General features: G+C 55.9%; 8 protein-coding genes across 8 annotated transcripts; 5 read left to right on the forward strand and 3 right to left on the reverse strand.

The window, feature by feature from the left end:
• Positions 1-1,656: 1,656 nt before the first annotated feature.
• Positions 1,657-7,634, forward strand: D7B24_005208 (uncharacterized protein; the record flags this gene model as incomplete). Its single annotated transcript, XM_028639367.1, has 8 exons — positions 1,657-1,688; positions 1,858-1,930; positions 2,008-2,216; positions 2,278-2,414; positions 2,474-2,637; positions 2,704-3,190; positions 4,621-6,733; positions 7,205-7,634. The coding sequence occupies 8 exons, from the start codon at positions 1,657-1,659 to the stop codon at positions 7,632-7,634; spliced, it is 3,645 nt and encodes a 1,214-aa protein (XP_028496221.1).
• Positions 7,635-8,640: 1,006 nt separating this feature from the next.
• MET8 (Bifunctional dehydrogenase and ferrochelatase) lies at positions 8,641-9,534 on the forward strand (the record flags this gene model as incomplete). Its single annotated transcript, XM_028639368.1, has 3 exons — positions 8,641-8,742; positions 8,810-9,291; positions 9,339-9,534. 3 exons carry the CDS (start codon positions 8,641-8,643, stop codon positions 9,532-9,534), a joined length of 780 nt encoding a protein of 259 aa, XP_028496222.1.
• Positions 9,535-10,321: 787 nt separating this feature from the next.
• Positions 10,322-12,458, forward strand: PEP7 (carboxypeptidase Y-deficient; the record flags this gene model as incomplete). Its single annotated transcript, XM_028639369.1, has 4 exons — positions 10,322-10,597; positions 10,651-11,392; positions 11,486-11,521; positions 11,578-12,458. The coding sequence occupies 4 exons, from the start codon at positions 10,322-10,324 to the stop codon at positions 12,456-12,458; spliced, it is 1,935 nt and encodes a 644-aa protein (XP_028496223.1).
• Positions 12,459-13,517: 1,059 nt separating this feature from the next.
• On the reverse strand, positions 13,518-16,130 carry SWI6 (transcriptional regulator swi6; the record flags this gene model as incomplete). Its single annotated transcript, XM_028639370.1, has 3 exons — positions 13,518-14,134; positions 14,189-15,893; positions 15,987-16,130. 3 exons carry the CDS (start codon positions 16,128-16,130, stop codon positions 13,518-13,520), a joined length of 2,466 nt encoding a protein of 821 aa, XP_028496224.1.
• Positions 16,131-17,378: 1,248 nt separating this feature from the next.
• Positions 17,379-18,566, forward strand: D7B24_005212 (uncharacterized protein; the record flags this gene model as incomplete). The annotated part of the gene is made up of 1 exon (XM_028639371.1): positions 17,379-18,566. The coding sequence occupies one exon, from the start codon at positions 17,379-17,381 to the stop codon at positions 18,564-18,566; it is 1,188 nt and encodes a 395-aa protein (XP_028496225.1).
• Positions 18,567-18,614: 48 nt separating this feature from the next.
• Positions 18,615-19,227, reverse strand: D7B24_005213 (uncharacterized protein; the record flags this gene model as incomplete). Its single annotated transcript, XM_028639372.1, has 2 exons — positions 18,615-19,144; positions 19,191-19,227. The coding sequence occupies 2 exons, from the start codon at positions 19,225-19,227 to the stop codon at positions 18,615-18,617; spliced, it is 567 nt and encodes a 188-aa protein (XP_028496226.1).
• A 779-nt stretch (positions 19,228-20,006) lies between these two features.
• On the forward strand, positions 20,007-21,500 carry D7B24_005214 (uncharacterized protein; the record flags this gene model as incomplete). The annotated part of the gene is made up of 1 exon (XM_028639373.1): positions 20,007-21,500. The coding sequence occupies one exon, from the start codon at positions 20,007-20,009 to the stop codon at positions 21,498-21,500; it is 1,494 nt and encodes a 497-aa protein (XP_028496227.1).
• Positions 21,501-21,644: 144 nt separating this feature from the next.
• D7B24_005215 (uncharacterized protein) lies at positions 21,645-21,953 on the reverse strand (the record flags this gene model as incomplete). Its single annotated transcript, XM_028639374.1, has 2 exons — positions 21,645-21,781; positions 21,839-21,953. The coding sequence occupies 2 exons, from the start codon at positions 21,951-21,953 to the stop codon at positions 21,645-21,647; spliced, it is 252 nt and encodes an 83-aa protein (XP_028496228.1).
• Between the last annotated feature and the right edge of the window lie 1,237 nt (positions 21,954-23,190).

Consider the following 23,190-nt stretch of genomic DNA (forward strand, 5'->3'; position numbering starts at 1 on the left):
TCCAGCGTGCCGTGTCACCTCCGACACGAACACCTTCAGCCTTGAGAGTCTGGGCATGGGGACTCAACGCCGTCTCAATTGGGTTTCAGGGTAGGCCTGCAGCGAGTCTCCTGCTACTTAGGGTGCATCCTGCGAACTGCAACCTGCAGACTCTCTTTTGGGAATTATCGAACCCGCCGCTATTGGATGTTCATCCCGCGATACAACTTTGGCAGCCATCAACGAGTGCTGAGGCGGCAATCACGAAGACACGGCTTCGTGTAATGCGTCAGCTGGTTCTACCGGCCTGGGCCTATTTCTCGCTGCTCAGGGGGGGTGGCGTCATGCCAGACGACTTGTCAAGGGGAGGCGCCCTTTGCAATGGGTACACTCTGGCGTCGTTTCTGGGGCCGAGCGTGCATTTGGCTTTGGCCTAGTCAGGATCAGGCTGTGATCCGCCTCATGCTCGACTCATGCCCGTTAGACGCGATTCAGGGTCCCGCAGCAACCAGCCTTGGCCCGCTCCTCCCTCCTCGCCCCTTTATCAATCAATCGATCGAGCAGCCCTTCCCCAGCTTGACTACAGCGCCGAAACTCAAAGGTAGTGCTGCTGGAGCCGGCTAGATCTGGGCCCAGCTTGCAGAGGGGTCGCATCCATGATGCTTCAGGGAGGGTGCCTGGCAATGGGTTCTCACGACCACTTGGTGTTGTTTGTTCCTCTTGCTTGCGCATCTTATATTCTTCGTTGCATTTTCTGTGAGAAGGTTCCAATCGATTCTTTGATTAATGATGATAAGCGTTGCAAAGCACCCGAGAACTGCCAAAAGTCCTCCTAACGGCCGCCGATCATGCCACGACCTCGGCGCGGCGTGCCGTCACATGCGCCGTCTCTGGCCGCTCCCTGGTTGCTGTCCAGTGGCGTCCCATAGCGTCACAACTAAAGCAGGGGGTCCTTATTCTCGAACAAATGCTACTCTTCCAGAGGACGCCTATCACTGGTCAGTATGTCTCGGCATGTCGTGTTTGCCGACGACGAGCATGGGCGAGGATCGTCTCTCTCCAAACAGGAGCTCAGCAGAACATGGGCGCACAGCACGCCCACACGTGGCAATTCCTTCTCACCATGCATATGCGACCCGGGCCATGTCACAGTCTTTGCACAGGCGTCCCTTCGATGGAACGTCGAAAGAAAGCCACCGGGCCCTGGTCGCCGGATCGAGGCTACCGCTGAGGGCCGCCTTCACGGGTATTGGCAGAGATGGAAGGGTCGTCGGAGCCTCTCCAAAGGGCCGTGAAAGACCTTGGGTTGGCTAAGCCAGGTTCAGTCTTAATCCCCGCTCAGTCTACGACCAGTCCACCCCACTCCCCTATTCCCACCCACCACCAACCCACCCGTCAGTCCGGACGTGCTCATGGCCTAACGGGTAGTCCATTTCATAAAGATGGAGGGGGCACCAGTGTCGCTCGCGGTCAGATGCTGACGCGCCGTTGCTTCGAGTTTCTCGTCTCGTCCAAGATCTACACAACCAGCTTTTCTTGCCTCCTCCGCCAAAGAGTGTGTGCGATTGTCGTCTTTCCGTCTGGGTCCCGATCCTTGCTGGACCTGACGATTGAACGGTTAAGAAAAGGTGTCGATTGAGCAAAGCTGCCCGCTGGCAGGCTGTCTTTCTTCCCGCCATGTCGCACCTCGCTGTGGAAACATGGACGTGGTATGGCTTGACGTGGCTCGTGGTGATAGCCAGAATGTGGGTTCAATATTCCCCTCCCCCAGATTCCTGACTCTAGATCCCCCCATACCCTCTGCAATTGCACCCACTTCGTGTGACATCTGACGATAGCTTTCTGTTACTTCATCGGAATCTAACATGCGTGGTCCAGGCTTTCACGCAGGTTGCTGCAGGGTTCATTCAAGAAGCTGCAGGCCGACGATGCCCTCATGATGTTTGCCATGGTGAGTGCCTCGACCCCCGGAAAATCCCGCCTCTCCACATCATCCATGAGATGGTCCAGGACTGACCTCAATTGAAGCTCTGCGACACTGTATTGATCGTGGGCATGAACATTATCGCACGCACCAACAGTAACCTGATCGCACCTGGTACTGACCTCAATTTCACTGCCGAAGACATCGCCGAGCGCGAGTCTGGCTCGAAATGGGTCCTCGTCGTTGAACAGATGCAGTGCGCCGTCATCTGGTCGGTAAAGGGCTGCTTCCTCATCATGTACAACCGCTTGACGTTCGTGTCCCCTTTGCTCCAGAATTCGCCTTGGTCCGATACTTACTCGTGTTGCCTACAGCATGAGTCTTAAACAGAACCTGGCAGTCAAAATTGTTGCCGGCTATGTCGCCGTTGGCTTCATCGTCATGGAAATCCTCTATTTTGGTGTCTGGTGCAGACCATTCACCCAGTACTGGGCTGTCCCCCCGGACAACAGTCAGTCTATTCCACCCTTCGCCATCGCGTTCGATGATCATCCTAACATGAGCTTTCAGTTCAATGCTCGGCTGCCACGAATCACCTTATCACCAACGCCGTCATCAACATTTCGTCGGATGTCATGATCATTCTGATCCCGATGCCGTTGTTCCTCCAGTCCCAGATTCCCCAGAAGAAGAAGATGATCCTGTGCGGCGTCTTCGCCCTAGGTGCCTTCACTGTGAGTGAAATCCTCAGTCTCGCACTTTCTCCGTTATCAGTTGACTGATCAAACCCTCCGTAACAGATTCTCTCGGCCATTCTCAACAAATATTACAGTTTCAACGAACCCTTCGGCTCGGCCTGGACGTTCTGGTACATTCGCGAGTCCTCCACCGCCCTCATCGTCGCCAACTTGCCCATGACCTGGACAATTCTCCGACGTCTCTTCCACCTCAAGTCCTTCAACGGCAAGTCGTCGAACCAACGCTCTGGCTATCCTTCTTCAACATCGCACTTCCGCTCGATGGCCTACAGCCGCAACCCTCAATCCACGATACGCGGCGGCGATCACGACCTCGACCCATCTGCGAGCGAGGAACAGATCAACGGCGGATTCGGCGGCATCCCCCTCAAGATCTACCAACAACATAAGGTGGAAGTGACTTCTCATGAAGTGGGCCCACACGATGGGCGCCGTTCGTCCGACGGCTCTCTTCGGGAAGGCGTGACGGTCACTGTCACGACAGGCCACAGATCGGATCACGATACCCGAGACTTGGAAACCTCGTCCAGTACGTCGACTGTTGGGATTGTCAAGGCGTCACGAGGAATCTAGGAGGATGTTTATGTAGGAAGAATAATGCGGATGGACATGAGCTAAGGCTTCAAGATACCCCCCCCCCTGATTTGTGTCAAACATGGTGACGTGACGTCTTATGTGAGCGGCATCAAGTCTTCAATCGACTCGTTCCAGGTGTCGGACGAGAAAAGCCGCGCTGGGCGGAGTGCCAAAACCCTCCACATGATGAATAGTACTGGATGCTCTGCCCCAGCGACGGGACTATGGTAAGGCAGCGGCTCCATTTACCACAAAGTGGCACAAAGTGGGCGTCTGCGGACACACGAAAATGGGTGCTGCAATCAAATGTGATCGAGGCCTACCTGAAAGTGCCAAGGTCTACCTGGAGGTTCACCCAAGCGACAAAGACTTAGCTCCAAGCCACCAACATGTGTACGCTTTCTTCGCTTTCATAGCATTCAGGTGTCAAGTCTGAGACTAGGCCTTTGACCACCTGAGATTGTTTGTTGTTCAAGATCCCATGCATAGCTCGATCTCGATGTGGACTTGAATGCATAGCCTGGAATTCCCTGCTTTGTTTTTGTGCTCGAATTCTTTATCGTAGACAGCGAACTGCCTCAGGTGGCTGATGATCAAGGTTCAATCATAATCTAGATGGCGGTGACCGTTCCTCTCGCCCTTTCATTTATGCAAATGTCCTGTCCAAAGTCCTTGAATTCTTGTCACAGCAGCCGAAATTGTTGGTTGATGGGAGGCTGCAGAATTATTAGCCACGGTCGTACTGTACCCTCCTTGTTAACAACAACAACGGTGACAACGACGGCGAAAAGGTTTCGATCTTGCAGTCACTCCTACCAGCTCCAGTTGCAAGTACAAGTTTGTCTTCAAGCATCTCCGGTCAGTACTCAGCCTCTTGTCACCACTATGAACTATTGGACTGAACATCGTTCCGCAGGCGCACGATTCTGTCAACAAGCTATCTCTTCAATCAACCACTCCTTCCTCGTCCGAACTCCGTGACAGCTTCACCGAGGCTATCCGAAAAGCAGTCCAAATTCCTCCACTCTGGTTGATTATAGTAGCAAGAATTACGCGCGGCTGAATTCTTCACAATGTCCGAGAAGTCAGACCATTCCGAGATCGGTTCTCCGGTTTGGGGGGCAACAACTGAGCCAGTCTGGCTTGGAGAACGTTCTCGTCAGCCGCGTGAAAAGATAGACGACGCCGTATGGGGGTCGCAAGAGCTGAATGAGTTGCTAAAACGTGACAGTCATGTTTCTGTCCCCCTCGACGAAAACCTGAAGCATCCGGACGAACTTGAGGTTATTCACAAATATTACTTGACAGGGATGGGATATGGCCCTGGCACGATGTTTCCATCACCTCTCAATCACCGACCTCTTAATGGCACACACTCCTTAGGCAATATTTGTGACGAAGCCAAGTGTGTCAGCGAGGAAATCTTTCGCGAGTGGAAGATCCTCCGGGGCAGAATACATGACAAGGAACATAATGCGGTTCTCACCAACGCTTTGGCGCACTTGTTCGAACATAGCCCCCTGGATGCCCGGCACCTGTTCTTTGACAAGTGCTGGAAGAAAACACAGCAGTACTTTCTGAAGTGCGATCCGGGGAGCACAACGCCACTCCCCATTGCTCGCCTCGCCAGGCAGGATGTGGCAAACATGGTTGCCGAGGCCAAGGGTGTTGCAACTGTTGGGGGGTACCCGTACACTGAGGCAGGGATAGAACTATGTGCCGCTATCAGAGGCATGCGGTTCAAGATGCGGGAAACCAATACCATTGAGTCCCTGCGCTACCTGAACAGCATGCGCCTGGTCTACGAATTGTTCTTTGACTTACTGGCCCCCTTGCTCTGCCAGAAGAACCTGAACGATCCGGGCATGCTGGCAGCTTTCCTTGTGTCTCGTGCTGAAGACCACCCGGCAGCCTTTGCGAGGGCAGACTTTCGACAAATGTACGTCGGTCTCGCCAATCGATGGTTTTCGCCTTTTGCATGCTTTCTAGGGACAGAAATGAGTCTCGATGAGCCTGACTTGACCACCAATGCCTCTGGCGCCGGGAAAGAAGATTGGAAATTAGAGGCTACGCAGCTTAAAGAACACACTCAAACCTATGGAAGGCTATTCGATTTCTCTGCGCAATACTGGAGATCTAATGGTCATGCGGAGTGGGCACCCATTGGAGCAAAGTACACAAGGCTGAAAATGACTCCTGTCACTGGTGGAAACGACACAAAACGTCAAGAGTTCCTAGAGACTGCGGGTGAGGTTGAAAGGCGTCTCAACAAAAAGCTTTGCAATGCTCGGTCAAGAGAAGCCGCGTCGAAGATCGAGAGTGACAAAGCCGGGCGCACCTACTCCTTTCTCGATGGCTTCGCGGTCCTGTCAGCACAAAACTACATGCTTCACTTCCTCAATGTTGTTTGCTTCGATGCCATAATGAAATGGAGTAACCATGCGGAGCAATCGCCAGGCCAACTATCCTGGATCACTGAAGATTTGGCACAGTACCGAGAACTTCAGATGAGAGAACGATGTACTGGGACGGACAAGCCTTGGGCCGACCTTGGCCTGCATCTGGGCGATCCTCGCGGCATCTCTTCTGAGCAGGCTAGATACCAGCCTTATACCAAACCCCACCGCGGAAGTGATTCAACAGGGGCCAAGCCGTTGGTCATACCGAGCCTTGAGGCGCAGCGCCTAGAAAGCATCACCATGTTCCAGGAACTGATGAAAGACAGCTCAACATTCAAAACTATGTTCAAGATCGAGCTTGAGCATCATCATGGGTGGATCCGCGACAAGAAAGATCAAGTTCTAGAGAACCTTGACAAAGCCTCAAACATGCCGCAAGCTGTCGTGACGGAAGTGACTTTAGACATCATCGAGCGCGTTTTTCGAAGAAGGATTCTCGATGTAGAGCTCTTCCATTTCGTTCACGAGCAATACAATCGCTTTACGGAGAGTCCAGCCTCTTTGTCGGCTTCGGACTGGCTCTTCCTTCAGGTCCACGCCCGCGAGTTTGCGAGTCACTACTGGCATGATCTTTCTCGTCGCGGTATTTGGCATGCTCATCCCAGATGGAGGCAGTGTTTCCGCAGGAGCACGAAATTCAGAAGCATCGCCAACGGACTGCCCCAGTACCTTCTACCCGTCGGCATGGAAACGCAAGATCAGCAAAAGTGGTTCGTGCTCAACGACGATAGTGCCAACGCAGATGAGGAGCTCAAACAGCTGTTCAACCTTACTGGTCACCTCATGCATCGTTTCGTGACACAAAAGGAAGCAGCGTCATTTGTTGGACTGGGCAATCTTCTCGATACGCTGACGCCTCTGCTTCCCCGGCTGAGGCAACATGAGTTCATATCTGATTACGTCTTCAAGACCATTGAAAACCTCAATATTTGCGTCCAGATGGTGAAACAGCTCGACTTACACCGCGACGGCGAGCGGGATCTTCGACCTTACTTGGACAGCGGGCCTGGCCAGAGCTCTGAGCCACCCCGATCAGCGTTGCTGAAAAGCCTATCGACTGTACTAGGCGAAGTCTTCCCAAGGGCATCACACTATACCAGGCATCAAGCATTGAAGTCTCTCAGTCCTTTACTGCATGGAAAATCACCAAGTGAACGAGATGCGTCCAGAACCATTCGGGGCATCTGGTATGCATTTGTAGCTCGAATTGCCGGCTATGATACCAAACGAGAAGACGCTGTCTCTCTTGATGATGCTCCGCATACTAAGCTTGACCCTAAGAACAGACAGGAAAGTCTAGTAGGACCGGGCTTGATGGAGCATTGGGGAATCATTATTCAGGACCGGACGGACCAGCTTGAGACCCTTTCGAGCTCACCAAGCTCACACAAGTCAACACCACCGGAGCCGCAGACACCGCCCCCACGCGTTGAGCTTAGAACGACAACATCCCCAGCTCATCACCCACCAGGCTGGGTACCAGGGCAGAATACGAACCCACGCCCTAGGCTGCCTCAGGAAGCTGCTGCACCTGTCGTAGCTGAACCCCCACCTGTGCCAGCCGAACCGCTCCCGCCCCTGGCGCCCGACACCTGGCGGATATTTGATAACATTTTCGGTGGCTATGAGAACTACAGCATGTCGCAGTTGGTACAGGCTTTCAAGGCCATAGGATGGAGAGTGGAGCAGAGCGAAAATGGTCTCAATTTCCTGTGGTCTCCGGAGTGTCGGCTTCCCGCACCCGTCAACAGCATGGCAATGCAGATCCATCCGTACAAGCACAAGAAGCCGACAGCAAAGGTCCAGTCGGAGGCATGGAAGTCTGGCAACAGGAACCGGTTCGAAGAGCGCGGTGTCTCCCAGCAATCTCTCCAGACTCATTACAGCGGTTGTCCGGGCTGGCATCGGCCGAAGTATGATTTGGAGCCTGCGACATGAGTCAGTGGGGTCGAAGGTGTTGTATGACGAGGCGTGCAATTCACGTCGCTTAAACGATCGACAGCAGTTGATGCATTGAGTTTACGGCAATCGAACTCTGTTCCACGCAAATGAGCTGACATTCGCCGCGCTAACGCCATAAGGCCATTGTTAAGTGTACAACAGAGGCAGGCTACCGTGGGAACTCGGCGTAGGTACCTTCGGTCCGACGAGATCGGCAAAATTAGCCCGACATTATGTTATTTCTGACGCCGTGAACCCTGGTTATATCCCGCGCAGGTGGTTGATCGTCACAACCAAGGGATTCACCGGTGTCAAGGAACTGCCGAGTGTGACGGTGACGAGATGAGGATGCAGCGAAGGTCATGGCCTTGCAGGACAGTGATATTGAAGGCCACATACTATTTGATCACGCACTGGGGTGAGCGGATACATGAGTTGAGCAAAGAAGTGCTGGGACAAGTGCTGTGTACAATAAAACCGAGCCGCGACGTGTCCAGGATGGGAAAGCGGTTACTGCAATCAAGTCCCGTAGCGGTACCCGGCTCCATAATGTCAGAAGGGGTGACAGCGACACAATGTACGCAGCTTCAGCACACCAGACTCGGGGGAGGTTCATCACCATGGATGTCTTCGAGGTAAACCATCTCAACATAGGTAGGTCATAGACCGCGGTCGCGAGGTTACCTTCCGAGACTTGAGTCTCAGAATTGAGGTATATACTAGAGAAGTGCTCGCGACAAAAGCATCCTCCAAGGCATTCGGTAACATTCCTGAGATACCTTCGAAGGGGTAAGTAAAATCGTAAGAGGTGAGGTCGCTTCTCTGCGCGAACTACCTTACATAAGGTTAGGTGGGTCATACTGCACGTGACAGATGACATATCAATTCTATGCGCCATGACGCAGCCCTCTATCGGGGTGCTTTGAATGCCGCCCCGAAAGCGGCCTCGTTCGGCGGTCCAAAATTTGGGCCGCTCTTGCGATCGCCCACGTAACAGCATACGATGGCCGCATCGACAAAGTTCCCCGAAGTACAGGGCGGCGGTAGTCTGATTCTTGCCTGGCAGGTCAAGAACAAGAATGTCCTCGTTGTCGGCGGCGGCGAGGTGCGCCCACCCCCCCTCTAACCAGCGTATGGGCTTATCACCCTGCTAACATGGTGGTTCTCGTTAGGTCGCCGCAGGACGCATCCTCAACGTCCTGAACGCCGATGCCAAAGTCACATTGGTATGCCCTGCCTCGGGCCTCAACCCCGAAGTAGCCTACCGTGTCGAGCAAGGCCAAGTCACCCACATCGATCGCGTGTTCGAATCCAGCGACCTCGATGGAGCCGATATGGTCATGACGGCCATCGACGACCCTGCAGCATCGACTGTGATCTGGAAGCTCTGCAAGGAGCGCAAGATTCCCGCCAATATTGCAGATGTCCCGCCTGAATGCGACTTTTACTTCGGCAGCGTCCACCGCGATGGGCCTCTCCAGATCATGGTCAGCACGAACGGCAAGGGCCCTAGGTTGGCCGCCATTATTCGGAAGCAGATTGCGAAATCCCTGCCCAAGAATGCAGGCAATGCCATTGAGGCGATCGGGCAGCTGCGTCAGAAGCTGAGAAAGATTGCCCCGAACCCAGAGGCAAGCCCGAAGAGGATGGGATGGTATGTGGTGCCCTGCCCACTATGATGGTCTATCTAACAGCTGCCAGGATGATCAAAGTTAGCAATGCCTATGGCTGGGAAGACATCTGCGATTTCACGGATGAGGACATGGAGAACCTACTTACCTACTACGCGGACAACAAGGTCCCTACAGTGGATGATCTCCAGGCCATGCGGCGCCATCCTGAGCCATCCAAAATCGACATATTCGACGGATCTTTTGGCTTTTGCGTCGGAGCATGATGGGATGCAGGTGATAATTGCTTCCGGATGTGCTGCGGTGCCAGTATAGCTGTGCAGGAGTCAGGAGCTGGGAAAGGCGTTTTACACGTACAACTTTGAAGAAGATAGAGGGGAGAATGGTTTTGCAATCCAACATCGAAGACTATCACCATTGGAATACCGTCTGTTCTTGGCGCATACTAACAAACGCGAGGCATGCTAGCAGACACTGCAAAGAAATGAAGGAACGCTTGGGCAGCATGGTGGAGCAGTCACAGCATGGCATTTGTCAATTGTATGCACCCAACCCAACAACGAAGCCAGTCTCATCAGGGACAAGGCCATGTGATTTCTCGAACGTTGTTCCACAACGTACCTAGGTGAGCGCGGGAAATGCAGTGAACAACTGGTTGGAGGGGTTCAGCACGTGGGAGGAGGATTGTCGAGGCCAATATGCACCAAAACGATTTTACCCCTCAGACCCACACTCTTCCTCCAACCCAGAACCCACAGCTCGGCGGTAGGCAGCCAGGATGGTGGAGAGGCCATCGTAGCCAAGACCCCGAGAGACCACGAGTGCTCTCCATCGACAGCCCCGCCTGGTCGTCCTTGTTTGTCACCGACAGGCCAGCTTCGCAACTGCGACATACATCCACATAAAAAGCCCCTTAGCCTCCCGTTGCTACCGACTGATTGAGCGGAGGCAACGATAACCAGGCACTCTTCCGAAGCCGCCGTCAGACACAATCAGCAGTGCCTCATGATCTCCTAGCACGATATCACGGCCAGCCTCTCCCCAGTCTTCGCCATGTCCGGCCGAAAGCTGGGAGGTGGCCGCGTCCTGGGCAGCGGCAAAGGCCTGGCGCCGCCCACAGCCTCCGCCGTCCGCCAGCGTGCCTCGAGCCCCTTCGCGCCTTCAGAGAGCACCGTTTCCATCACATCGGCGTCCACCTCGCCGCCCGTTTCCAGCCCCGCTCCCGACTTTGCCGCACAAGACCTGACGTCCAACATCAGCCTTGGCGGGCCTTCAAAATCGGGGGGCAACAGCTCCAAGCTGGTCTGCCCAATATGTGAGGAAGAGATGGTACGCCTCGGCAACGTGAAACCTCCGACGTGGACGCGCTGACCGGATGCCAGATGACTTTGTTGCAGCTGAATCGACACATCGACGATGCACACCAGGAGCTGGCCGAGGTCGAGCAGGATGAAGTGAGAACATGGTTCGACAAGCAGGTCACCAAGGCGAAGCGATTTCAGCCTTTATCCATCATCAACCAAAAGTTGCGCGGCCTCGAGGTCTTCGAATCCAACGAAACCCTGCCTGTTGCTCCCGTCTCCGGCCCCCGAACACAGGTTGAGCAGCCGATCGATCCCGATGAGCTCATTACAAGATCGCATTGGCAGCGCCAGACTATGAATGACCGTTGCACCGACCCGCTTTGTGGCAAGAACCTCGGAGCTGTCAACGGGAGCATCAACTGCCGACACTGCGGACGCTTGTTTTGCGAAGAACACACAATGTACCAGATGAAGCTCTCGAGAGCTGCAAAGCACGAGCCGGTGCGAGGATACTGGGCAAGAGTTTGTGAGACTTGCTACAAGTCGCGCGAGGGATACAACGACCACAACGGCGTTCTCATCGACCACACAAGCGCATTCACCGAACTCCGGCGGAAGAGAGTCGAGAGGCAGAACTTGGAGGTCGCCAGGCTGGAAAAACGGCTGACAAAGCTGACGATGTTGCTCGCGAATCCGCCAGAAGAAGTGGCTACACACAACGGCGCGTTATCGGTAGCCAGCTTGACAGGGCAGAGGAACCCAAGAAAGTTGCTTGAACAAACAGTGGTGACCTGGGAGGACGATGCGTCGGTGCCGAGCTGTCCGTTCTGTCAACAGGATTTTGGGTCATGGACGTTCAGGAGGCACCACTGCCGGATCTGCGGCCGGGTTGTTTGCGCTGATCCCCAGACAGGCTGCTCAACGCTGGTCGGATTGAACGTGGCTAGTCGTATGTCTCGTCATGCATGCTGCCGAACGAAGCAAGATGAACTGACTTGATTCTAGATCTAAAATCTGCCACAGAAAAGCTATCAGCCGCTACCGATCAGCTCAGCATCGATGTCCGCATGTGTCGCGACTGCAACCACACCATCTTCTCCAAACGCGACTTTGACGCAGCCTTGGCGTCCAAACCGCCTGATCAACGCGCTTACGAGACCCTTCGGCAGTTCGAGCGCGGCATTCGTCAGATCATGCCCATCTTCCAGCGGACACTTCTTGCACTGCAACCCGAAGGAAGCAACGCCTCGGGCGAACACCCGCCCCCGACACACGCGCAGATCCAGGAGGCCTCCAAGATCCGCAAACGGCTCACCGACGCTTTTACGAAATACGACACGGCCGCACGCCGCCTCCGCGACCTCAAGACTACCTCCAAGATGCAGCTTCGGCTCCAAAACGCGATCTACGCCGCGGCGTCGACTTTTTTGCACACGCACATGCTCACGCTGAAATCAGTCCCGCAGATCCTCCGCTCTCGCTCCTCCCAGAGCTCGCAGTCTCGCCTCTTGACACTGCAGCAACAGAATCTGAATGGATCATCGTCGTCGCTGAGCCAGCTCTCTTCTTCCTCGCCACTGCGCAACGGCGAGGCCGTCGACACGTCAGAGACGGGCAGTCAGGCCGGCAGCGAGGCGAGCACGCAGGTCTCGGCCCTCGAAACGGAAGAGAAGGATCTGCGCGAGAGGCTGGTCGTGCTCGAGGAGCAGCGGTTCATGGTCAAGGAGATGATCGACAATGCCAGGGGGTCGAGGCGGTTCGAGGAGGTCAGCGCCCTGACGCGCAATATCGAGGAGTTGGACTCGGAAATCGAGGACGTGAGGAGCCGGGTTGGAGATGTGGAGGAGAGGTGGCAAGGGCTTTACGCTGGTGGTATTGCTGCCTGAGGGGTGACGCGCCGGAAGCTTCGAGACGCAAAGGGAGGGAGCGTGACGTTTTATGATTCGTGTTTATAGCATTGCAAGGCGTCGAGGAGCCGGTTCCATTTCTTCTTTTTGAATACTCGCAGTTGTGTTGGTTGAAGCAGGAGTTAAGATAGGGTTGGAAGAGTGATGTATTGAACAACGCGCGCCAGTCTCTGAAGCTAGGGCTCAGTTGCAGCCGCGTTCACATCTTGCATGTGAAGCGTCCAAGTTTCTGCATCGTGGCCACGTAGCGTCGGTCACGGGCGTGCTATACAGAATGCGGCGTGATGGTTCTTGTGCTGCTATGACCGTCCTGAGGAAAGTTTGTGCCTGGCTGGGATCGGCGTCAGCGGCCTATCTCCTTGACAGGGATGGCAGTTGGCAACTGAATGAATCCTTTACCACCCATCACATCTTTGATGGGAAGATATGAGGCCATGCGGAAAACCAACAGTAGACCTTTTGGCGCCTTGAATAAAAATATCCATATCAACTCTGTTCACAGTAGGGAAGAAGCTGGAGAGCTGTAAAATTACTCAGCGAGGGCCAACTGGACAGTTCTGACGATTCTGTCCCCTTGCAGCTCATCTCCAGGTCCTGGTCCATGGCTTCATGACGCCTGATGGACAGATTGATTAACCCCCCTTAAGGAACGACACCACACTGCTTGCGCAGGGAGGAACGTGGCACTGAAAGGTTTCAAGGCGAGCAGCGGCGGGCCCAGTAGCAAACTGCGTCATAGAATGAAATAGTGCATTCACCAAGATCACCGTATAGGCATCTACCGATAGGTATCATAAAAAGAAAAACAGAAAAAAGACTCATCCACCCGTCTCGGACGTGCTTTCCGCCCAATGATCCATCCAAAACGCCACCAGAAAAACAATCAAACAAGATACATCGCCGAGCCGCCTTTCACGCAAGGCGTATATACGTTCACGCTGTCGTCTTTCGTCCCCGGCTGTAGGCCACTATTGGCCGTGGCTGCTTCACCAGGTCCTTCCACTCCACAATGTCGGCCGTCTCGGTCTTGGGGCCCTTCTAGGACACACCGTTCTCGACACCGCCGAGGAACCTCCTGACCCGGCCAATTTCGAGCTCGCCCTTTTCGCTCTCGACGGCCCTCAGCAGGCCGTCGACCATGGCGTCCACCTCGCCTTCGGGCACGCCCGTGCACATGGCTACGACGCGGCGGTACTTGACTTCGACGTCTCGACTCCGCCCCTTTAACGCAAGGGCCATCTTCCGCAGCCCGTCCCTGCGGTTCTCCACGGCCTTGGATCGCGCCTTGAGCGTCGCTCCGGGCGGCAGAAGGCCGGCAGCGCCATCAGCGCCGCTCTCGCTGGCGGCCTCAAGGACGGCGGCCAGCTCGGTCTCCCATGCTCCGGATGCGAGGGCGTCGGGACGGCCCTGGCGCTTTTGCTCTTGCATGAGACGGACCTGCTCATCCTCGCGTGCGTGTGACAGGTTGGCAACCTTTTGACGAGCGAGCTGCTGCTTCTTATGCGTCTGCTGGAGGGTCTCGAGGGTGCGGCGGGCGTCGGCGAGCTGAGTCGTCGAGGTGCGGAGGACCGCATGGAGCGAGTCGATACTGGCCTGCTTGGACTTGATCTCCGCTTGAAATGTGCTCGAGGTTTCATGAAGGAGATGTGTTATTGCTTGAATGAATTAGTCTTGACCCTCACAGGCTTGCATCAGGGCAGGGCACTCACAGGAGATGATCTCATCACTGCTCTCGCGGGACTTCTGACTGCTGGGCGCAGCGCCGTTCTTTTCTGTGTTCGCGTCGCCATTCGTACCGTTGATATTGTCTTCTGCGGCGTCACCACCAATGCCAAAGTCGAGAGGCCGTAAACCAGCCTTGTTAGCGATGTGCGGATCTGCGTGAACTTCCAGAAGTTGAGAGATGATGCTTCGGTTGCCGATACGCGCCGCAATATTCAGAGCCGTATCGCCCGAGTTGTCTTGCACGTTGACAACCTCCATCATGAAGCGGCCGATGCCCATCTTTTGCTGCTGAGACTGCGAGCCCGACGTGCCACCTTCGGCATCGCGGCCTTTGGCTGCGGCGTCTGAAAGCGTTGCCCTGCCTTGGCTGCCTTGGCGTACGACCCATTCCAGTAAGCTCTCGAGATAGTAGCGGCTGGCTGCGTTTCGCCCTTTCACGGCGCTTGTCATGGCGATGTGGTGTAGCGCAGTGCGTCCCTTTGCGTCCCGAACCTCAATGGTCGAACCGAGAACCTCGAGCAAGTCGGGGAAGGATCCAAGGTCCATCGAATTCGTCACGACACAGGCCCGCATGAGAGCCGTCTCACCTGCTGCATTCACGCGGAAAGGGCTAGCGCCGTAGCTCAACAACGTCTTCAGGAGATGCATGCGAGACAGCGTAGCTGCCCAATGCAGAGCAGTGTGGCACTGCTGGTCGATGGGCATGTCGAGCTCGGCCGGGGTAAAGGATCGTAGCATTTCATGCTTGTTCTGGTCCGATGCGGCCGCATCCATGAAGAGACCCATGAGCATGCTTCGTTTTTGTTCCGCATCGGGGGAGACCTCGAAAGGCAGGGGTGACAAGGGGCTATAGCCGTCGTGTGGTTGCGCATTACTGACGGCTTGTGAGTAGATGAAGGACTCGTTAGGTTCTGTTGGTGAGCCGGGAAAGTTCTCTTGGAGCATGTCCATGTTGGAATGTGTGTAGCCAAAGCTGTCGGCCGGGGTCATTGTGACTCGCTGTCGCTTCCTTGGCGGCTCTGCGCTCGGTTCGGGAAAAGGCTGTGTCTGTTGGGACGACATTTGCGAGTTCGCCTGCTGACCATAATCGGAGGCGAAGCTCTGTTGCGAGTTGCCGGGGAAATCGTCTGCGTTCTGCATTGAGCTCTGGCGACTAAAACTCGGAGCGCGTGTCGGGCCATTGCGACTCCTGGGCCCCGGCGATTCGAAGCGTGCTTTGCTGATAGCAGCCACGGCATGCGATGCGGTGCTGGAAATGTTTTTGAAGAAGGTGCCGCTGAGACCGTTGCCCCTGGCCTCGTTGCCGAGGTTGTACATGCGCTTGCGCTGGGCGGCCATGGCCTGCTCCTTTGTCGGAGTGTTGATGTCGCCGCGACCCGCGATACCGCCGTCCTGGCCCATGTCGTAGGTCAGCAGCGGGCGAAGAATCTCCTCGACGCCATATTGGCGGCAGACCTCGACGGCTCGCTCAAACTTGATCCATGTACCCTGGTATTTGCCGTAGCCGCCCTGGACCTTTTCGTGCTCGCCGGTCTGGATCTCTTTCTCGAGAATCTTGGTGCGCTTTCCCTTTTCGACGCCGGCGACCTTGAGAATCTGGGTGGCATTGAGCCAGCTGTCGTTGCGCCGGCGCATCACGGCAACACCTTGGACCTCCATTTCGTACACGTCGACGCCAGAGTAGACGGCCTTTCGTATATGTTAGTCAATCAAGGGAAAAAAAAAAAGAGCCCGCGATCCAGGAAAGGGACATAAAAGGAGCGTTCTTGCGAGGAGACATACAGAGTAGATCTGGTGGTCGGCCGCGGCCATCTTGGAGCCACCGTCGTAAGGGCGGTACCCTGATGATGCCAGGCCCGGCTGGGATTGTTGGCTCATGGTGAAGGATTGCTGTGAGGAGGGTCTCGATTGAGATGCTGCCTGCATCGTGAACGAAGACAAGGCCAACCTTGCGGTGTCAGTGGGAAATGGCAATTACGAAGATCGGACCGGTCGCGACGTTGCTCAGGTTTGGGGGGGGGGGGGTCGAGGGGGTGCGGCGTCTAATCGTTGGAGGGATTGGCTGTGAGGGGGGCGCGAAGGGCGATAGCCCAGCCCAGGGGGTTCGAGTGTGACGTGCGTGGGGAGTTGGAGGAAGAAGGAGCGGATAGCGCCGTCGGAGGCTGCAGGATAGGGATAGCGGAGGTTTTGGGGATATCGCGACAGGTGATGTAGATGGTGGCGGACAATCGGATTGTCGTCGAGAACACAGTCGTGAATGGGGAGAAATCGTCTCTCCGAATGAATTCGCAAGACAGGAGGGAGAGAGGCAGCAGAAGAAGCCGGGAGCCTCTTGGAATCGTCGGGTGCGTCGCGCGGCAGCAGTTCGGATGCGAGTCGAGGCGAAAGGGGAAAGGTACCCGGGTTGGCGTCAGCTACATTATCGTCCCTTGGCGGAAGATCAGCGCATGGAGCCACTGTGCGTGTGTGTACGTGAGTATGCTGGGTGCCGCGCAGGGGTGGAGATGTTCGTCGGAGTGAGTTGAGGCTGTCGGTGAAGGCGGCGTTGCTGAGGGGGAGGAAATGATGCAAGGTTGTTTCGTGGCCGTCGTCAATTCTGGATTCTGGAGCCGGGGTCTGGCCGAGAAACGAGACGTAGATGTGGTAGACGGGGGGATGGATGGAGATGGGGTCTATGGAGCTGGACGCGTGAGTTTGGCCAGAAGAGGAATTTCAATTAACCCAAGACGTGTCGGTTTCGCGAGTTTGCGTGTCTCGAGCGTGTTGAGGGCGTGTCCTTTCGCGTCAGGGACGTGCCCTGGTGACCCTTCAGGGAGCGAGCACCTACCCTACTGCCTACACATCGTACTGCCTAGGCACCTACACATCGTACCTTACAAGGTACCTTAGGTAGGTACCTCACCTGTAGACGTGCTGCCGTGCAGCGTCCCAGACGTGCTTGCAGTGGGCACGTGCATGTGCACAAATGTCTTGCTTTAGGCCCCACTCAAGCTGCTTGTGCGCCTTCAGGGGACTTATGCAGGGCGGCAGCATTTTGATCTAGACGCCTGCTGTCCAGCTCCATTTCAACACTCGATCGGTTTGCCTGGTTTGCGAACGAACGTGTCTTGGTGACACCTTCGATGACCACACCCACATGATTTGGGCTCCTTGAGCTCCTTTTACACCGGCAACATGTCTCGACTGCCCCTCTCTCGACCGGTGCCTCCTCTACATCTCTACCGACACCTCCTCCGCGAGACCTCATACCTTCCCGAACTATGCAGACCGTACGTGTACCACCGTATCCGGGACCGCTTCCGATCTTCGAAAAGCTACTTGAAAAGCTTGAGATGGACAGGCAAACCAAACGATACCCTCGAAACAGCCGCCTGCGAAGCCAGACGCCGCACCAAGGCCGCTTTATGGGAAGGTGAGAGGCACCTTCGACGACTTCGTGCCGCCAACGCCGGCGATGTTGCTCGCATGCAGCGCATCCTCCGCCTGGCCTTCGGGCGCCTTGGCAAGCGGCGCCGCGAACTGATGGCCGACCTTCTCCACCAAGATCCGCCCTCGGACACGGCCGCGCTCGAGGCACGCCTCAGCAAGCTGGACCTCGCCCAAAACACGACCGACAAGTCCGCGAGCAGGGAGAAAGAGCCGCCCCTGAAGCCGCGAACGCCTGACCACTGGGATACCGAAAATCTTCTCGTCTATCTTCGATCGCAAAAACGCCACCAAGATCACACCACACCTGCAACCTGGCCGAAGAGTCCCCTGACCAATCTAAACCCAGAGCGAGACCTCGACACGCTCAAGACCATCCTTGGCCGGCCCATGCCAGAGAGGAGACTCCGCATCCGAAGAGAGAAGTGGTGGAAACACGCGGCTGACAGAGTCATGCCACCTCTAGCGAAAGCGGAGTGGGATACTCTGGCCCAGGCCGCCCTTGGAAACCTACCTGTCGACCAGTACAAACCCCTGCCGCGGCGCCCTTTGGCGCACTCCAGGACACCGGAATTCAAGCCTGCACAAAAGAGTTGGAACTGGACGCCCTATGCTGACAGGCCCGCATCCTTGGTGGAGAGGCCACGGGCCGTCACGAATGTCAGGTTGGTCGACGAGCCAGAAGTAGGACCGTACGGCGGAGACCTGGAGAGCCGAATCCGACCCCTGTCCAGTAGGCAGCTCCGGAGGCAATACAGGCAGATTTACGAATCTTCTTCATTCGCCGAACAACATCCGACTACGTTGAAAAAGTCGATCCAATGGGGCACACGCGGCCAACCTCCTGTCGCCACACCAGCTCAGCTTCAGCGCTACATCAACTCGACAGAGGTCACAGAGCCTGACCGAGACGTCAAGAAGAAGGCCAAAGCATGAGGCACAATACCAAGGCGTCTCAATTTACGAATGACATTATTTTCCCTGCTACTGCGCTCCCAGCCCGGCGAGGCGGGGCAGGGTGTCGCCGTCCACGCGCATGGTGACCCATTCATCCATCGACTGCGCACCGATGCTCCTGTAGAACTGGATGCTCGGTTCGTTCCATTTGAGCACGCACCACTCGAGACGGGCGCCGCCCGTTTCCACGACCTCCTGCGCCAGCGCCGAGAGCAACTTCTTGCCGTACCCCTTGCCGCGCTCCGTCTGGCGGACGTAGAGGTCCTCGAGCCAGATGCCGTGGCGCGCACGCCAGGTGCTGTAGCTGTAGAAGTATAGCGCCATGCCTACGGGCGTGTTGGACTCGTCGAAGGCGAGCAGGCAGCGCGCCGGTCGCGCGGGGGTCGTCAAGTCGGCGCCTCCCGGAGCGGACAGCTTGGAGTCACTGGGCGCAAAGGCAATTGTGCTGGCGAGGGTCTCTTCTGTGGCCTGCACCGCGGAGAGCTCCTTCTCGTAGTCGGCCAGCTCTTTGATGAGCTCCAGGATTGTGGAGACATCTGTCCAGGTCAGTGCGTGGTCTGTAGAGATACAGAGTAGCTTGATTCAAGGTCAAGGCACACATACCTTCACGACGAGCGTGGCGGATGGTGCAGGGCGACATGGTGGTGGAGGGGTGGCTTGATGAGGGTAGACGGTTTTTGTGTGAATAGGAAGATCAAGCTCTTGAGGAGAGCTTCAAACCAATGCTTTATACACCAGAAATTTGTGCTAGACTGACTTCGGCGAACGGAAGGGCGACACGAAGGGCGACGCGAAGGGCGTTGTTCATGACATTTCAGGTGGGACGACTGGCAGAATTACCCCACATTGGACCCCTCGGCGCTGACCGCTTTCCACCCTGACGATCACCATGTCGGCTTATTGTGAGTGCCGCTCGTTCGTGAGTCTTCGGATTCTTTCTTCGTGATTCTCGGTCATTCTGCAACACGCGACAGTCATGTCTTCCATTCATGCACGGCTGTTCAGTCTCTGGGCCACACAGGGCTCCGTGTCCATTCAACGAGCTTGGTATCGATTGTCGCCACATTCACACGATTCAATCTCTGTGAGCTGCCCATGGCGCAACGTATTGAATTCTGAACGGACCCGTCCCGACTTCGTAACTATTCCTGCCCACACCTCTTATATCGAATTCAGATCGAAAGCTGCTTCGATTGTTGCCGACACAATGGCATTGGTATACCCAGCTATGGCTTGTGGAAGCCTCGGGGCGTCTGCTACCGAACTACGCTCTTGCACAGGTTCATGATCAAGATCAGATGCCCAAATCGTGGAACTTATTCACCCCTTTCACATACGTATATATAGGTTGAGTCGCTTTTCCAGTGTTGGCGTGCGTAAATCGAGCAATATCGCAAACGACGTCGACTCTTTTCCACCATGGTCGATTTCACCGTTCCCGTGTACGAGAAGCTGGCTTCTTGGAACCAGAATGCTCCTCGCGAATACATTAGCGCTTGCCTTTGTTTCCCTTACGACAGCGTCCATCCTCGCTCCGGGGTCATGCAACACCTCCAGGCCGCCGTGTCTCGATTACAGAAAAAGCAACCAATCATTGCCTCAGAGATTCATCTATATAGACAGTCCGGGATGTTGTATCTGACGTATAACCCTCCGAATTGTTTCGAAACCGAGTCCTCAGTGGTCACCGTAGAGGAGCGTCCTGTTGATTCTCTGGGTGATGATTTCCCTCGTGCCTACCAAGAACTGCGAGATCTACAGTGGCCACCGGGGTTTTTCTTGGACAAGCACCGCGTTCTTGGGCTGGGCGACCTCAGCAGCTTCCCTCGTGCCAGGGCCTTTCGCCTGCAGGTCACCTTTTTGGAGGACGGTTTGCTTCTGTGGATGCATCTCCACCACTCCATTGGTGATGCCGCATGCCTAAGTGCCGTCCTGGTCAGCATCGCTGCGGAAACCTGCGGGGTCCACGACTCACTGTCCCCGCCCATGACGCCCTTCCAGCCAGCGAAATTGACAGCTTCTATCGCGCCTGACATTTCCTGGCCTGATCTGGCCACCTCGTGCCCCGAGCTCGGCCTCTTTCCAGAGAACACGCCCTTCGACAGAGTCGCCACAGCTCTGCCTCGGCTCAACCCCCCTACCCCGGCCGCCCGGCCTCACACGAGCGCCATATTCGTGATCAAGGTCGACGTGCTGAAGAATATCGGTGAGATGATCCGCCTCGTGAGCCATGCGGATGCACCCCCCTCGGTCTTCGTCGTCTTGTCGGCCCTGACGTGGGCCTACATCACTCGTGCGCGGTACAAGCACGAAGTGGCATATACCATGGCCACGCCCGAGGTCGCGACGCTGGGTCTGATCAGGCAATGGCGACAACATGCCTTCCAGGAAGAGGCGGCACCATACTTCGGCAATGCGTCAGCAGACGTGATTACAAGGGTTCCGCGAGATGTCCTTCTCGGGCTTTCCGGACACCCTAGCGCGCCCGGCGGTCTGCCGGCTTGGGTACCTGCCGTGACGGAATCGATACAGGTGGCCTGTAAACACGTAGATGAGCCCTTTGTTGCCGTGAGAACGGCCATGATGGACAGGGCAGTAAGAGAGGGGAGGGTCTTGGGACGCACGACCTCCCCCATCTACGCTGGCGATCTCGAGATGGACTCATGGCGGAACTTAGGGGCGCACGCCCGGTGGGGGATTCCTGGGGTAGGTGTTTCCGAAGCTGATCGGGTGCGCATCGTAGCTGGGAACGCGGACGGTGGTAAAGGGGCGCTCGTTCTGCCAGCGAAGCACGACGCGGAGTATCTTGAGCTCTTGGTGACCCTTGCCGAAGGGTCGATGAAGGAACTGACGGCGTGCCAGGAATGGATGACCCTCGTAGACAGGGTGATCAGGGCAAACGGGCAAACTTGAACTTTGTTCATCCAGGTGATGTCACGCAATTATTAGGCAGGTGCACTATTAGGTCAGACTGTCGACAACAGGCTATCGGAAATAAAATGGCATCATTACACCCAGTATCTGAACAACAACGGGATTCTCTTCCGAGAGAAGTGTTTAAACGACGCGGCTGCCCTCCAATGCATCGGCCGCGCTCTTACTGCGTGGGCCGTCCTCCTTGCCGTAGTGGTTGTCAGGTCCGCCGAGCTCCTCGATCGCCTTTCTGCTGTTCTCCTTGGACTCCTCGCTCGTGTCTACCCTTGTCAGTGGGCGATTCCCCGTAAGCTGAGCTAGGACCTATGTCCACGTACTGGGGTTGGAGAGGTTGGCCTTGTGGCCAGATATTTTATTGGAGATGTCTTCCTTGCCCTGACCCAACTCCTGCATGTCGTTGGAGATGACGGACTTGGCACCGGCGGCAGACATTGTAAATAGATGTTTGAGGAGAGGTTTTGTGAATGGTATTGTGAGTGTTCAGAGTTGTAGATTGATTTGCAAGGAATTTGTGCTGTAGAGCAGAATCCCAGGCTCATATACCTTCGCCAGGACTGTTATCATATGACGTTGAGTGACCGTCTGGCTTCCCCGCTATTACAACACTGCCCAGCTTGCATGTTGGCTTGCTTGCTCACGCTGGCCATCTTGCCAAGAGGATCACAAACAACACGGCCATCGCGATTCAACGGCCAAGCCACCGCCGACGGATGACCATGTCGCAACGTGGGTTCGGAAAGGCTGGACCTATGTGGCTTGTTGAAGGGCCGCCACACCGTAGACGACGTGGGTGTGCGAGAACACGTCTGGAGTTGGCGAAGGTCTGGTTGTTGGCAGGGGGCCTGACCCCCTTGACATCATGTCGGCGTCGAGTGGCTTGGCGATCGAGATCGACAGCGCACCACTCAAGTGCTGTTTGGCTCTGGCAATTGGCCTCCGCTGGTTTCACGAACCGAGATACTGCCATACGGTGACGTCGGATCGCCCAGTCGCAGTCGCCAGCCTCGCGCGTCCAAGGTTGGGAGCTGTGATAGAGCGGTCCATCTTTAGCTGCCTCAAGCCGCCGCTCGGTTTGAAGGCAAAGACGTCACACGTAGGGGCTCGGTCTTGAATGACTCTAGTGCACCGGCGGACTTTGCTCAGCTTGGCTAAATTGCCAACGAGCGGCTCAACGTGGTGGGAACATGTCCCCGGCGGCCGGCGTGCCGAAGGTATCCGCCAAGCCCGTGACCGTGCCGTATCGAGGTTTGAAAGCGCGACGCCACTCTTCGGGCCGTCAAGAAGGCGGGCGTGGGGCATCATCTGCGATGCGTCCTATGCCGGCGATCGCGTGGCTCTATGTAGGGAAGGCAGCTCTGGCGACGGAGACCATGCCACCAGGCCCTTACTGACGCTCGAAATCCATCCTACTACCAGATTGCCTTTGCCCATCCCATCTTTCAAAGACCAAGCTTGTCTCGTACGACCCATGGATCGGATATTGACGGAGCCATTGAGGATACTCTTGCTGATCAAGAGCTCGGGCAGTTCGGCCAGTCGGGGATAACGACGGATCTCGGTGAATTCAGATCAACTTCTCGGCCTTTTCGTCCAATCGGAGACTCTAAATGCTCGGTCTAAGGCGCGCTGTTACAACCAGCGGCGTTACATCCCCACCACTGACACGCTC

Source organism: Verticillium nonalfalfae, assembly GCF_003724135.2.
Source record: "Verticillium nonalfalfae strain VnAa140/NRRL 66861 chromosome Unknown scaffold_31, whole genome shotgun sequence".
In the NCBI taxonomy this organism is placed as follows: domain Eukaryota; kingdom Fungi; phylum Ascomycota; class Sordariomycetes; order Glomerellales; family Plectosphaerellaceae; genus Verticillium; species Verticillium nonalfalfae.